A 12,979-nucleotide genomic window follows, 5' to 3' on the forward strand; every position below is an offset into this window, starting at 1 on the left:
GCAAGTCTGCAATCAAAGGGAAAATCTCCATTCTCCAAGATGTAAGATCTGGGGACGGGGGAAAGGACAAGGCTTTTGCCTTGTATTATAGGACCTGGGGATGTCTTTGTTGTTCCTGACCTCTCTCTTCCCATTCTCAGATCAAAGATTAAATCAGTGGAAGCATCTCAAACATGGAACTAATCTTAGGAGTTAGCCTTTTCCTGGACACCAATTTCTTCTGCCAAAATTCTAAAAATCTCTCACACAGCTTTTCCTTTCAGTTCATTCCTTTTGGGGATGGGTCTAATATTTGGAATATTCTTCTTTTTACAAGTATCAATTTGTAGCTCCAAGCAACTAGTTCACCCTAGAATATAGGAAATTTCTCTTTAATCTGCCTTAGTATTGCCTTCAAATTCCAACAAAAGTGGTGAGAAACAGGCAGCTAGTTAGACATTTCTAAGTGGTGGGAAAGGAATGGAAGGGGAAAAGCATATTTTTTTATCATTTGCCCGTTGCTGTGCCATATGCTTTCTTTACAATACAATAACAACATTCATTAAGAATAACTTCCAGCAAATTTGTTATTTTGACTATTTCTAAGTACCTAAATTAATGATAAAGGACAAATCAAGAAAGATGCCATTTGCATCTAGAGAAACAACTGAGAAATACAAATAAGATTGTAGTGTTCTGATTAGTTTTCAGGTCTTGGAGCAGCCTTCATTTCAGTGGAGTAATCACCACAAGAACAGCCAGGTGTTAAAGTCCAAAGTCCAAATTGTTTATTGTCTTCTTGCCTGGGACCTGGGCTAGCTTGTTCTTAATGCAGGAAATGCAGGAGAACAGGACAGGCAGCACGACAGTGTGAGATAGAGTGAATCTCTCTGAGTCTGAGGACTCGTGCTCCAGCCTCCAGCCACCACAAAGGTGGACAATGGAATGAACCTGTTTCTGAATCCCCATTGGCTACTTATATGCTCTATTATAATTACATCATTGTAGGTGTGAATCTTGTAGAACTACATTAAGTACTAAGTACATGTACTGAATGAGAGAACTGTTATTCACCATGCTAAACAACCACTGTCCTATCAATTCCACTGAGTTAACACGTTGTAAGACTGCTTGTCAGGTACATAGTTCTGGCCCATAACATATGGTTATCATAATTTTACATAAGTGTGTGTGTGTGTGTGTGTGTATGCATATATACATTTACATGTCTGTATTTTTTCTGTATGTATAAAAGTGTCTATATAATCGCAGCCATCTCTAGGTTGGGACAGGCAAAGTGAAGAGAAAAAATTTATGTGATAATTTTCTTCTCTATTTGAGAGTAATAGAAAGTTGTACATTGTGGATTTACAGTTTCATGTGCACTCATCTTTTCTTACGTACTATGATATGGAAATGTTTGTTTATAAATTAAAAGTAAAAATATTTTGTCACTTTATCCTCATCTTAACTTTCCAAGTTAGGGTGATACTGTTATCCCCATTTGAGAATTGAGGAAACTGAGGAAAACAAACAGAGTTTAATTGACTTGCTCAGAGGTACACACTTAGTAATCATCCAAGGCTCACTTCAAACTCAGGTACACTTGACTCTATGTCCAGGACTCTCCACTGAACTACTGGCTGTCTTTCAGTTATGGAAAATGGAAACTATGGAATGAGTCTGTTCTTCTGTAAAAAAGGTGTACTTAGTTCAAGATCCCTCTTGATCAGGCCTGAGGCTGCTCCCACCCAATAACTCTTTTTACCCAAGTTTGGGATCAGAAGTTTCTGCCAGAAGGGAACCTCACAGACAGGAGGTGGGAGGAAGGGCCTTTGGCTCTCTCTCCGAGGAAGCTGTACAAATAGTGGGCACATCCTGTCTTAGGTGATTTGCTTTACAGGCCCCAGTGGGTGAATACTGACGGATATATCTGAATATCAGGGGCTGAATTTCAGCACGGAGCAGCTCTGGATCCTCATCTTTCCCTAAGGAGAACTAAGTGACCAACTTCTCTCCATCTTCTCTAACTGATTTCCATGCCCAGGGCTTCCAGTTCTCAGAGAAGAGGTGACCTCTTATTTTGAGCAAAGGGAAGCACTATGGATGCTGGACCCAGAAGGCCTGAGGAGCTGCTCTCCAGGTGAGTCAGGTGAAAGCAGGGATATGAGAGCTGTGGTTACAAGAGGCTTCTGGAAGTTACCCTGAAGGAAATGCTCAGTTTAGAGGAGAAAGGCCAGATTTGGATTTCTTTGTTGGATATTTCTTGGCAGCAGTGTCCAGGGCTCCTCAGTGAACCTCAGTTTCCCATCTACAAAAGGAGTGGGTGACTCTCCATGGCTCTGTAGGGCCCTTCCAGTACTCATCTGTGATGCTGTAAGAAGTCACTCTTAGGGATTTGGGGCAATGAAGCTCTCCTGAAAGTGCCCCAAAGGATTAGGTTTGGGACTTGAGCCATTCTTAGAACTTCTAGTCAGCAAACAATTAAGGGCCTGCTACAGGGCAGCCCTGGGCTAAACACCAGGAACACAAAGAGATGTGAGGGACATCCCCTGCTCTCCTGGAGGTCACAGACTGGTGGGGCAGACAATATGCCAGCAACTACAGAGAGACCCACTGTGCACCAGATAAACTCAATAATTTAGTGCCTCAGTGCATCATTAATTGGTGAAGATCATAATGGTTTAAGAAGGAGAGCAGAACTGGGGAGGAAAGGGAAAAGGTGAAGTAAAATAGCTAGCATGTATACAGCCCTATGTGCCATGCTCTGCATTATCTTATTTTATCATCATGAGAATCTGAGGACTTAATTTGACAGATAAAAAAAATGAATCTAACAGAGGTCTTATAACTTGACCTGTAACTATAACTTGGTCCTGTAACAGCAAATTTCTGAAGTGGGATTAAAACCCTGGGATTTCTGATTCAAGGCCCTATCCATATTCTATCCACTGTAACTGTATTTTGATTTTGAAACAGATATGATGAACACAGTCATATATGTGGTAGAAAACAGGAGAATTGGACAAACTCCTGTGGAAACATAGAAATTCATTTTTTAAACTCTAGCCATTCAAAGCAATTGCTAATTACTGTTAAAAAAAAAAAAGATTTATATTTATATTGGCTCTTGACAAGTATTGTACTAAATGACAAATGTACTCAAGAGTCAATTTAAAATATTGCTTTATGTTGCTTTTCTATAATATTTACATACTCACAACCTTTGAAAGGATAGTAACTGAATGACCAGAAACAGCCAAATAGAAGAAGAGAAACATAATCAACATAAACGTTCAAATTAGAAAATAAGCTTACACATATCAATGAGCAGACTTTAAGATCTGATTTTCTGAAAGGTTGTAGCCTTCTATGGTGATTTCATGATGGCCTCTTCTATCCCTGCCTCTTGACCATGGTTTTCAAGTAACCTGCCAATACTGCTGCAGGAATGCAGACCCAGGTCACATCTTGCTCAGGCAGTTAGAGATGCAGTTGCTAGGTAACCCTGGAAGAAGAGAACTTCACTGGTCCAGGGAGAGACAGGCCCAAGGGTCTTTGCACTCCTATGGCCATTTGTATATGAATGTTCAACCTTCCTGAAATGCTGGAAACACTGTAATGTCATTTTGAGAAACCAAAAGTCATATTGTGCTTAGAAGCATCCGGAGTTTGATGGGATCACTGCATAGTCCTCGACAACAGTGTGTGGGTGATTATGAGAGCTTGAAATCATTGAAAGACAGTTATTAAAGTGGAAATATGCACATCTGTGTTGTCCCAGAGGACAGCTACCTGTATAATCAAATCAAACACTTATTTACCATTGAAGGTGCTGCTAAGACATTTTTGGGTCAGATCTCTTGAATCGTTATCTCAATCCTTCAAGGGGTTTGTGAACTTCTAAAAGGGAAAGGATCAGCCTTCCATATCACAGCATGAGGAGCTCAATTTTCTATATGAAACACATTTTCAACTGTGGATATTTTCATACATTTTTTTTTTAAATTGTGTTTGTTGTGCTATGCAGGGGACATATAATGATAAAGTTATTTTTTTCTCCTGAGGCAATTGAGGTTAGGTAACTTGCCCAAGATCACACAGCCAGGAAGTGTTAAGTGTCTGAGAGCAAATTTGAACTCAGGTCTTCCTGACTTCAGGACTCTATCCAGTGCACCACCTAACTACCCCATGATAATTGTTCAAAAAAGAAATAACTATTAACTAACACAAAAAAAAGTAATGTGTCAGAACAAAATCACTTTTGATATAAGTTATATTCAGGATAAGTTACAAATTATATTGTTACAAATAACAAGTGGGTTAGCCTTCTGAATATGACCTCAGATAATGTAATAGAAAAAAAATAAAATTGAAAGTGATTATCATGAAAATTTGTTATGGTTATAGATAGGATGGATCATAAAATAACTTGACTAGTATATATGCACCACATGACATCTATGGAAAAAGCATTGAAAGTACAAATAATCAAAGGGAAAGGAAAAAATTGAGGGTGGAGATCTTTTGTCAAATACTCTAGGCAGAGCATACCCATTCACAGGATGTAAATCTTAGTCTAAGCTGCTGGGATTGAGGTCAAGTCCCTCAACCATTGTGACCTGAGTTGTGCACCTAATCAGAATGAAGGCACTTTCAGTGTTGTCACAGGTTTCTTGTGAGGTTCCACTGTAAGTATACAGGAAGATCCTTAAAAAATAAATTACGTTTGGAATGTAAACTAATGAAATTTAAAGTGATTGCTTCTGCCCATTTAGAATCTTTCTCTTTGCCTAGAAAAAGAGAAAATAACAGAGTTTCTCTTTTGCTCATGAGGGGAAGGGGATATGAATAAATAAACATATATATATGCCCTGCATCATGTTTATATTTCTTTAATTGTTTGTTGTTTTCTTTCTTTTTTGGAAGCAGAGATGAGACTTGGAATGAAGAAAACTCCTGCAGGGCTAAGCCATTCTGTGTTCATATCTCACAAACAAAAACTCATGTGTGATGGTCCCTGTGACTTTACGTGGAGAGAAATCTGTGAATTACATGAGAGAATCCAGATTAGAGAGAGACACTATGAAGGTAACCAATATGGAAAAGGTTTTATAAAAAAGGAAACTCTTATTATACACAAGAGAATCCACACTGCAAGGAAGCCTTATGAATGTAACCAGTGTGGGAAAGCTTTTTTAAAAAGAGGAATTCTTACTACACACCAGAGAATCCACACAGGAGAAAAACCTTATGAATGTAGTCAATGTGGGAAGGCTTTTAGACATAGGAACAGTCTTATTGACCATCAAAGAATCCACACTAGAGAGAAACCTTATGAATGTAACCAATGTGAAAAGGCTTTTAGACAAAATGGGGCTCTTATTAGACATCAGATAATCCACACTGGAGAGACACATTATGAATGTAACCAGTGTGGAAAGGCTTTTTTAAATAACCAATGTCTTATTGATCATCAGAGAACCCACACTGGAGAGAAACGTTATGAATGTAAGCATTGTGGAAAGACTTTTAGAAAAAAGAGTACTCTTATTGGACATCAGAGGATCCACACTGGAGAGAAACCTTATAAATGTAATCAATGTGGGAAGACTTTTAGAGAAAAGGGAACTCTTACTGGACATCAAAGAATCCACACTGGAGAGAAACCTTATGCGTGTGAACAATGTGGAAAGACTTTTAGAAGAAAGGGAGCTCTTACTAAACATCAAAGAATCCACACTGGAGAGAAACCTTATGAGTGTGAACAGTGTGGAAAGACTTTTAGCAAAAGGGGTGCTCTTACAGGACATCAGAGAATCCACACTGGAGAGAAACCTTATGAGTGTGAACAGTGTGGAAAGACTTTTACATGGAAGGAGAGTTTTATTAAACATCATAGAATCCACACTGGAGAAAAACCTTATGAATGTAATCAATGTGGAAAGACTTTTACATGGAAGGATAGTTTTATTAAACATCAGAGAATCCACACTGGAGAGAAACTTTATGAATGTAAACAATGTGGAAAGGCTTTTAGCAAAAAGGGAACTCTTACTGTGCATCAGAGAATCCACACTGGAGAGAAACCTTATGAATGTAACCAGTGTGGGAAGACTTTCAAATATAAGAATAGTCTTCTTCTACATGAGAGAATCCACACTGGAGAGAAACCTTATGAATGTAACCAATGTGGAAAAACTTTTGCAAAAAAGGACTCTCTTACTGGACATCAAAGAATCCACACTGGAGAGAAACCATATGAATGTAACCAATGTGGAAAGACTTTTACAAAGAGGATATCTCTCACCATACATCAGAGAATCCACACTGGAGAGAAACTTTATAAATGTAACCAATGTGGAAAGGCTTTTACCAAAAGGGAATCACTTACTGTACATCAGAGAATTCACACTGGAGAAAAACCTTATGAATGTAACCAGTGTGGAAAAGGTTTTACAGAAAGAAAAGCTCTTACTATACATCAGAGAATCCACACAGGGGAGAAACCTTACCTATGTAACCAATGTGGAAAGACTTTTACACAAAAAGGAGCTCTTACTGTACATCAAAGAACCCACACTGGAGAGAAACCTTATAAATGTAACCAATGTGGAAAGGCTTTTACAGAAAGGAAAGTTCTTACTGAACATCAGAGAATCCACACTGGAGAGAAACCTTATGAATGTAACCACTGTGGAAAAGCTTTTAGACAAAAAGGAACTCTTACTAAACATCACAGAATCCACACTGGAGAGAAACCTTATGAATACAACCAATATGGAAAGGGTTTTATATAAAAATCTGATTGTGAATTGCCAGATCTGTGAAGAAATGTAAAGGCATTAAAATAAGGAGGAAAATTAATTAGGGAGAGAATCCTGGAAGAAAATGTGGTAGTGCTGATGCCTTTTGTACTTGGCCAGCTCTAACTATAACCCTATGGGGAGAGTGAGGAAGGGAAAATAAAAGAGGACTAGAGGGGGCCGATAACTTCTTAAGCATATTGGATCCTTCTTTGCCACCTGATCACCTACTTGAAAGGCACCATGGCAGAATGGAAAGAGCACTATATTTGGACTCAGGACATGGGTTATACTTCTGGTTCTGCTTATACTCTGGGCTTGAAAAAGTTATTTAATTTCACTGGAGCTCAGTGCATTTAGATTAGGGCTAGGCTCTGTCTCAACCCTAAATCCTTTAAGAAGCCAAAGAAGTGTTTTAAAATGAACCGTATGCTTCAATGCCAATTATTATTGGTTCTCAGCTTCCGATTAGGGGTAATGACTCAATTGACTTCATATGATTGGCAGTTTGGAAAAGGCAATAAGATATCAGCAATTCTAAACCTAGATCTTTGTTGAGTTAGGAAACTTGCACATCCTTCCTAAATGAACAACTCTGGGCAACTAATGAAATAGGTTTCTTGCTATATTTGTTCAGGCAGAAGATATTTTATTAAGATGTTTTTAAGAATGAAAGATTTCAACTCTGAGGTTTCATCTTAAATACCTCAAATTGATAGTGATAATTCCAAAAAGTGGAAATAGCATTGGGGGGTTAGGGGAGAATCAAATTAGAGACACAGTAATACAATGTATATAGCTGTGAATTGATAGTCCAACTGTTCTGAAAGTTATTTAGTATCAGGATTTATTAAAAGGTGACCAAATGTTCATACTTTGTGATAAAAGACTTTAATAGAAAGGCATGCATTCTAAGGAAGCGAGGGAAAGGATTCCATCTACACTAAAATTTTCATTGCAGTGGATTTTTTATTTTTGTTTAGTTTGTTTTTTTGTTAGCAAAAAAAAATTGATGATTTTTAGTTGAAGAATATCTAAACAAATTATGATAATGGACATATTGGCATATTGTGCCATGAGAAAAAGTGGATAGGAAGAATGCAAAGAAGTATGGGGATGGGTAAATGAATGAAGACAGATTCAGTTGAGGAAAAGGAAGAAAAAATTGCTACATGGTGATTCCCTCAAATACTCAGATATCCTGATGAGTGATCTCTTCAATTTAAAATTGTTCCAACAATGTAGATCCAGCAATGTCTGTCTGTCCATCCTGTGCGACTCTTGCCTATGTTTCACAAAAGTTCATCACAGAGCATCTATTCTATATGATGGAGTCCTTCCTTACTTTCTCCTACCATCTCAAGGGCACTTGTGGAGTGTTCTGGCTATCCACTCATCAATACTCTTCCTTACCATGTGACCAGTTCCTCTTCTCTTCTTGTCCCATAATTCTTTAATATAAAGAATGAGCAATGCCAATTATCCCAACAGAGGACACCAACAAAGTTCACAAAGTGCATCGGTCAGCAAACATCTGACTCCCTTAACAAATGGAGAGAGGCAGCTACAGAGATGGTACCAACTGGACTATAAATGAACTTGTGAAATCTTTTAACTTTGTAATCTGTGCTAACGGTGGAAAAACACAATTTTGGGACCCTACAATCTGTCAGTTGTTGATAGGTTGATATATTAGGCAGAAATTGGGGACCATCACCAGTTGTCTTGACCTATATCTTTCCACTGGGCTTAGATGGTCCTGAAGGATGGAGTAAGGCTCATGACTTTACCCAGTTTTATCTCACTTAAATCCAAGTCATATGTAAATCAAGACATCACTTGCTAATGGCATCAATCCTCTTTGAGAATAAAAGAACAAAAATAATCTTCAGATGAAAAAGCTCGTGAGTTCACAAGTTCAGCATTCCTCTCAGGTAAAAGCAAAAGTTCAGTTTTCCCATCAGTCACTTTTAGTTGCAAGAAAACTCTGGCTTAAGTTGAAAAGTGCATTATTTTTATAAAACACTCAAATTCCAAAGAAATTGGTCTCTTAGCACCACTTACAAATCACTTCATGTCCAGGATACTTATTATTTTCTATATGGTTCACTATTGTGATTTTGTTCTAAAGCATCTATTGTTATGTGTACTAGCCAAGATGGTGCCATTCCTGGAAATGCTGTCTCTAGCTATTTTTGTACAATTGGAGGAAATTTGCTATCAGTTATTTCTGCAGGGTCTAGATGGAAAGTATCAATATTTTCAAGATGAAAAAGAGCTTGTTACCAATTCACATTTCAGACTTTCAACCAATCAAATTGTCCCTGTCCCTATGATACTATTAATCCTTTACCTATTTAGATTGTTTTCCCCACCTACCAACTCCTGTGTTTTGTTCTAGCTTTAAAATGGGGAACCTTTCATCCTTCAGTTCTTTAGCTCCATTGAGAATCCATTGTTCCTCTTCACTATTAAAGTTGTGCTTACTTAATAAACTGCTAATGCTCAGAGCTTTGTCTCTCAATTGACTTGACTTGACTTGTGACAATTAGGCCTGGTGGTCTTTAGAACATTCATACAATCTCTCCTGAAGGAAGGTTTAAGTTTATAGAATATATGCTTGGAAGCCCTTGCCATCAAATTAAACCTGATTGTCTTTTGCCTGATTTGTTGTTCAGTCACTTCAGTGGAAGCAAAGATACTAGAAGTGGCTTGAAATTTCCTTTTCCAGTTCATTTTATAGAGGAGGAAACTCAGGCAAACAGGATTCAGTGAGGTGGCCGGGCTACACACCTAATTTGAGACAGGATTTAAATACAGGGAGTTGAGTCTTCGTGATTTAGAGTGATAGTTGAGGCTCTGAACACTATGAGTTCCTAGCAGGCCTTGGTCTCACCGTAAAGGAGGCTGTAAGCTTGGAGAGCATTTGTTTTTAAGTCATTTAGTCTTGTCCCACTCTTGAGGGTAAGGAAAGTTGTCATTCAGGTGATCAACTTGAATCAAGTTGCTGAGACTAAAAATGGATCAAAGGCATAACTTATACACAGATTCTTCTAGAGTCATTTTTAAAATTTTTGCCATCAATGGTCAATCTTATCAGATAACAATCATTTCTATATTAGGAATAAACTTCTTTTTTTATTTAAATTTAAATTTTTATTTCATAGCTTTTAATTTACAAGTTATATGTATGGGTAATTTTACAATATTGACAATTGCCAAACCTTTTGTTCCAATTTTTCCCCTCCTTCCCCTGACCCCCTCCCCTAGATGGCAGGATGACCAGTAGATGTTAAATATATTAAAGTATAAATTAGATACACAATAAGTATACATGACCAAACTGTTATTTTGCTGTACAAAAAGAATCAGACTCTGAAATATTGTACAATTAACCTGTGAAAGAAATCCAAAATGGAGGCAGGCAAAAATATGGGGATTGGGAATTCAATGTAATGGTTCTTAGTCATCTCCCAAAGTTCTTTTGCTGGGTATAGCTGGTTCAGTTCATTACTGCTCCATTGGAACTGATTTGGTTCATGTCATTGCTGAGGATGGCCAGGTCCATCAGAATTGATCATCATATAATATTATTGTTGAAGTATATAAGGATCTCCTGGCCCTGCTCGTTTCCCTCAGCATCAGTTCATGTAAGTCTCTCCAGACCTTTCTGAAATCATCCTGTTGGTCATTTCTTACCGAACAACAATATTCCATAACATTCATATACCATAATTTATTCACCCATTCTCCAATTGATGGGCATCTATTCAGTTTCCAGTTTCTGACCCCTAGAAAGAGGGCTGCCACAAACATAGGAATAAACTTCTAAACACCTTGAATACTGAGAGGTCTTTCTTAGTCAGAATTGGATAGTGTTCCTTTAGCAACGTCTTCCCCAAGGCTAATAAGATTCTCTGACCTTTTCCAAAGAGAACTCACCTGTTAAATCCCAGGTCTTTCTACATAGGGAGAATTTTCAAGGTCTTCCCCTCCCCAAATCTTAAAGTACTGTTTTAAAACAAAGAATGTTCAAATACATACTGGAGTTGCCAAGTATTGTAACCCTACTCTTGAGCAGCTGAATTCATCATTTGGCATCCAGATCCAAAGGGAGTTAATTTAGTAAAGGTATAATTGCATCACCTTCTAGAAGTTTTTTTTTTTTTCATTAGCAACTTTTCCTACACAAGGGTTTCCCCAAAATCCCAATACAAGCAAAATTAGAAAATAATAAATGATATAGATTTAAAATATCAAATGGTTATTGATAAATGAATCAATTCAGTCACAAATTCCTTCCTCCTCCACAGGTCTGAGAGGTCAAGTATCCTATGTTCTTCTAATTTATTTATAATATCATTCTTTATGTCTAGATCAGAAACCCATTACGACCTTATCTTGGTAGATGGTGTTAAATGGGGGTCTATGCCTACTTTCTACCATATTAATTTCCAATTTTCCCAGCAGTTTTTTTTGAATAATGAATTTTTATCCCAAAAGCTGGTATCTTTGGCTTTGTCAAACACTAGATTATTGTAGTCATTGACTATTTTGTCCTGTGAATCTAACCTGTTCCACTGATCAACAACTCTGTTTCTTAGTCAGTAGCAAATGGTTTTGATGATTGCTTCTTTATAATATAGTTTTAGATCTGATACAGCTAAGCCACTTCCTTTGCTTTTTTTTTTTTCCTATTAATTCTCTTGAAATGTTTTGACCTTTTGTTCTTCCAGTTGAATTTTGATATTTTTTCTAGGTCAGTAAAATAGTTTCTTGGGAGTCTGATTGGTACAGCACTAAATTAATAGATTAGTCTAGGTAGTATTGTCATCTTTATTATATTCATTTGACCTATCCAAGAGCACTTCATATTTTTCCACTTGTTTAGACCTGACCTTATTTGCGTGGAAAGTGTTTTGCTTATATAGTTCCTGACTTTCCCTTGGCAGATAGATTCTCAAATATTTTATCCTGTTGACACTTCTTTAAAATGGAATTTCTCTTCATATCTCGCTGTTGGATTTTGCTAGTGATGTATAAAAATGCTGATGATTTATATGGATTTATTTTATATCCTGCAATTTTGCTAAAGTTGTGGATTATTTCGAATAGTTTTTTAGTTGATTCTCTAGGGCTCTTCATTATTTATTTATTAATCTGGATTGATTCTCATCTGTCAGAGACACTGCTTTTTCCAAAAGGATTTAAGCATTCAGGGTTGTGCAGTTAAGACCCAAATTGGAACATTTCTGTACCTTATCATTTCCTTCTTTCCTAAGAGTCTAAAACATCTCAAGAAACAAGACCAAAAATGTGAGAGGACTTACCTCTTCTTCTCTAGGATAAGGGTACCAATATCCTCTTAGTTAAGGGCAGCTTGGAGCTGCTAAGTGCTAGTTAAACCAATTTGCCCAATCCTTCATTTGAATTGGACTGCTGAAGGCATCGTCAGCATCCTGGGTTGCTGGCTGGGATTCTCAGCTCCACTTATAATCCTCTCCCATTCCTGTATGCTCTTGACAGGATAGTTCACTGTTGCTTTTCCTACTCAATGTTCATTAGGTCAATTCTAAATCTACTTCTTTCAATGCTGTCTCTCCCTTACAGACCTCATTCACTCAGCTTTGAAGGCTTTTTAAAAAACAATTTTCTAGCTTTATTCTTTCCCTAAGTTCCTTTACTTCATTTCAACTATTTGTTAGACATTTCTTCTTCAATTTTCTGCCAAGATCATGAACTCAACAATTAGAAAATGAACCACTTAAGTAGATACAATTCTGAATTTGAAGTCACAAAGACTTGAGTTCAAATTCTGCCTTAGACATTTATTAGATATGTATACCTGCTTGTGTCACTTAACCTTCATTAGTAAAACAGCAAACATTGTTGTTTTTATTCACTCCCTCCCTGTATTTATATATACATACCACCGAATCAAAATTATAAGGATACCACTCATTTCCTAATTGATAAAAAGGTCAAAGGATTTTAACAGGCAGCTTTCAGATGAAGAAATTAAAGCGATGTATAGTCATATGAAAAAATATTCAAAATAAATATCGATTTCAGAAATGCAAATTAAAATTACTCTGAGGTGTCACCTTACACCTATGAGATTTCCCAATATGATAGTAAAGGAATATAATAAATGTTTTTTTAATTAAATAAGATTTTATTGACAGAACCCATGC

At 37.0% G+C, this 12,979-nt stretch overlaps 1 protein-coding gene across 1 annotated transcript; it reads left to right on the forward strand.

Annotated features, from left to right (window-relative positions):
* Positions 1 to 4,281: 4,281 nt before the first annotated feature.
* LOC127547247 (zinc finger protein 260-like) lies at positions 4,282 to 9,295 on the forward strand. The gene has a single exon (XM_051974045.1). The coding sequence runs from the start codon at positions 4,914 to 4,916 to the stop codon at positions 6,777 to 6,779; it is 1,866 nt and encodes a 621-aa protein (XP_051830005.1). The 5' UTR covers positions 4,282 to 4,913; the 3' UTR covers positions 6,780 to 9,295.
* Positions 9,296 to 12,979: the final 3,684 nt, after the last annotated feature.

The sequence above is a fragment of the Antechinus flavipes genome, chromosome 2 (genome assembly GCF_016432865.1).
Source record: "Antechinus flavipes isolate AdamAnt ecotype Samford, QLD, Australia chromosome 2, AdamAnt_v2, whole genome shotgun sequence".
NCBI classification, from domain to species: domain Eukaryota; kingdom Metazoa; phylum Chordata; class Mammalia; order Dasyuromorphia; family Dasyuridae; genus Antechinus; species Antechinus flavipes.

Bases quoted from the DNA above. Each gene is read 5' to 3' on its own strand.
- LOC127547247 (XM_051974045.1), top strand. From the start codon at position 4,914: ATGAGACTTGGAATGAAGAAAACTCCTGCAGGGCTAAGCCATTCTGTG.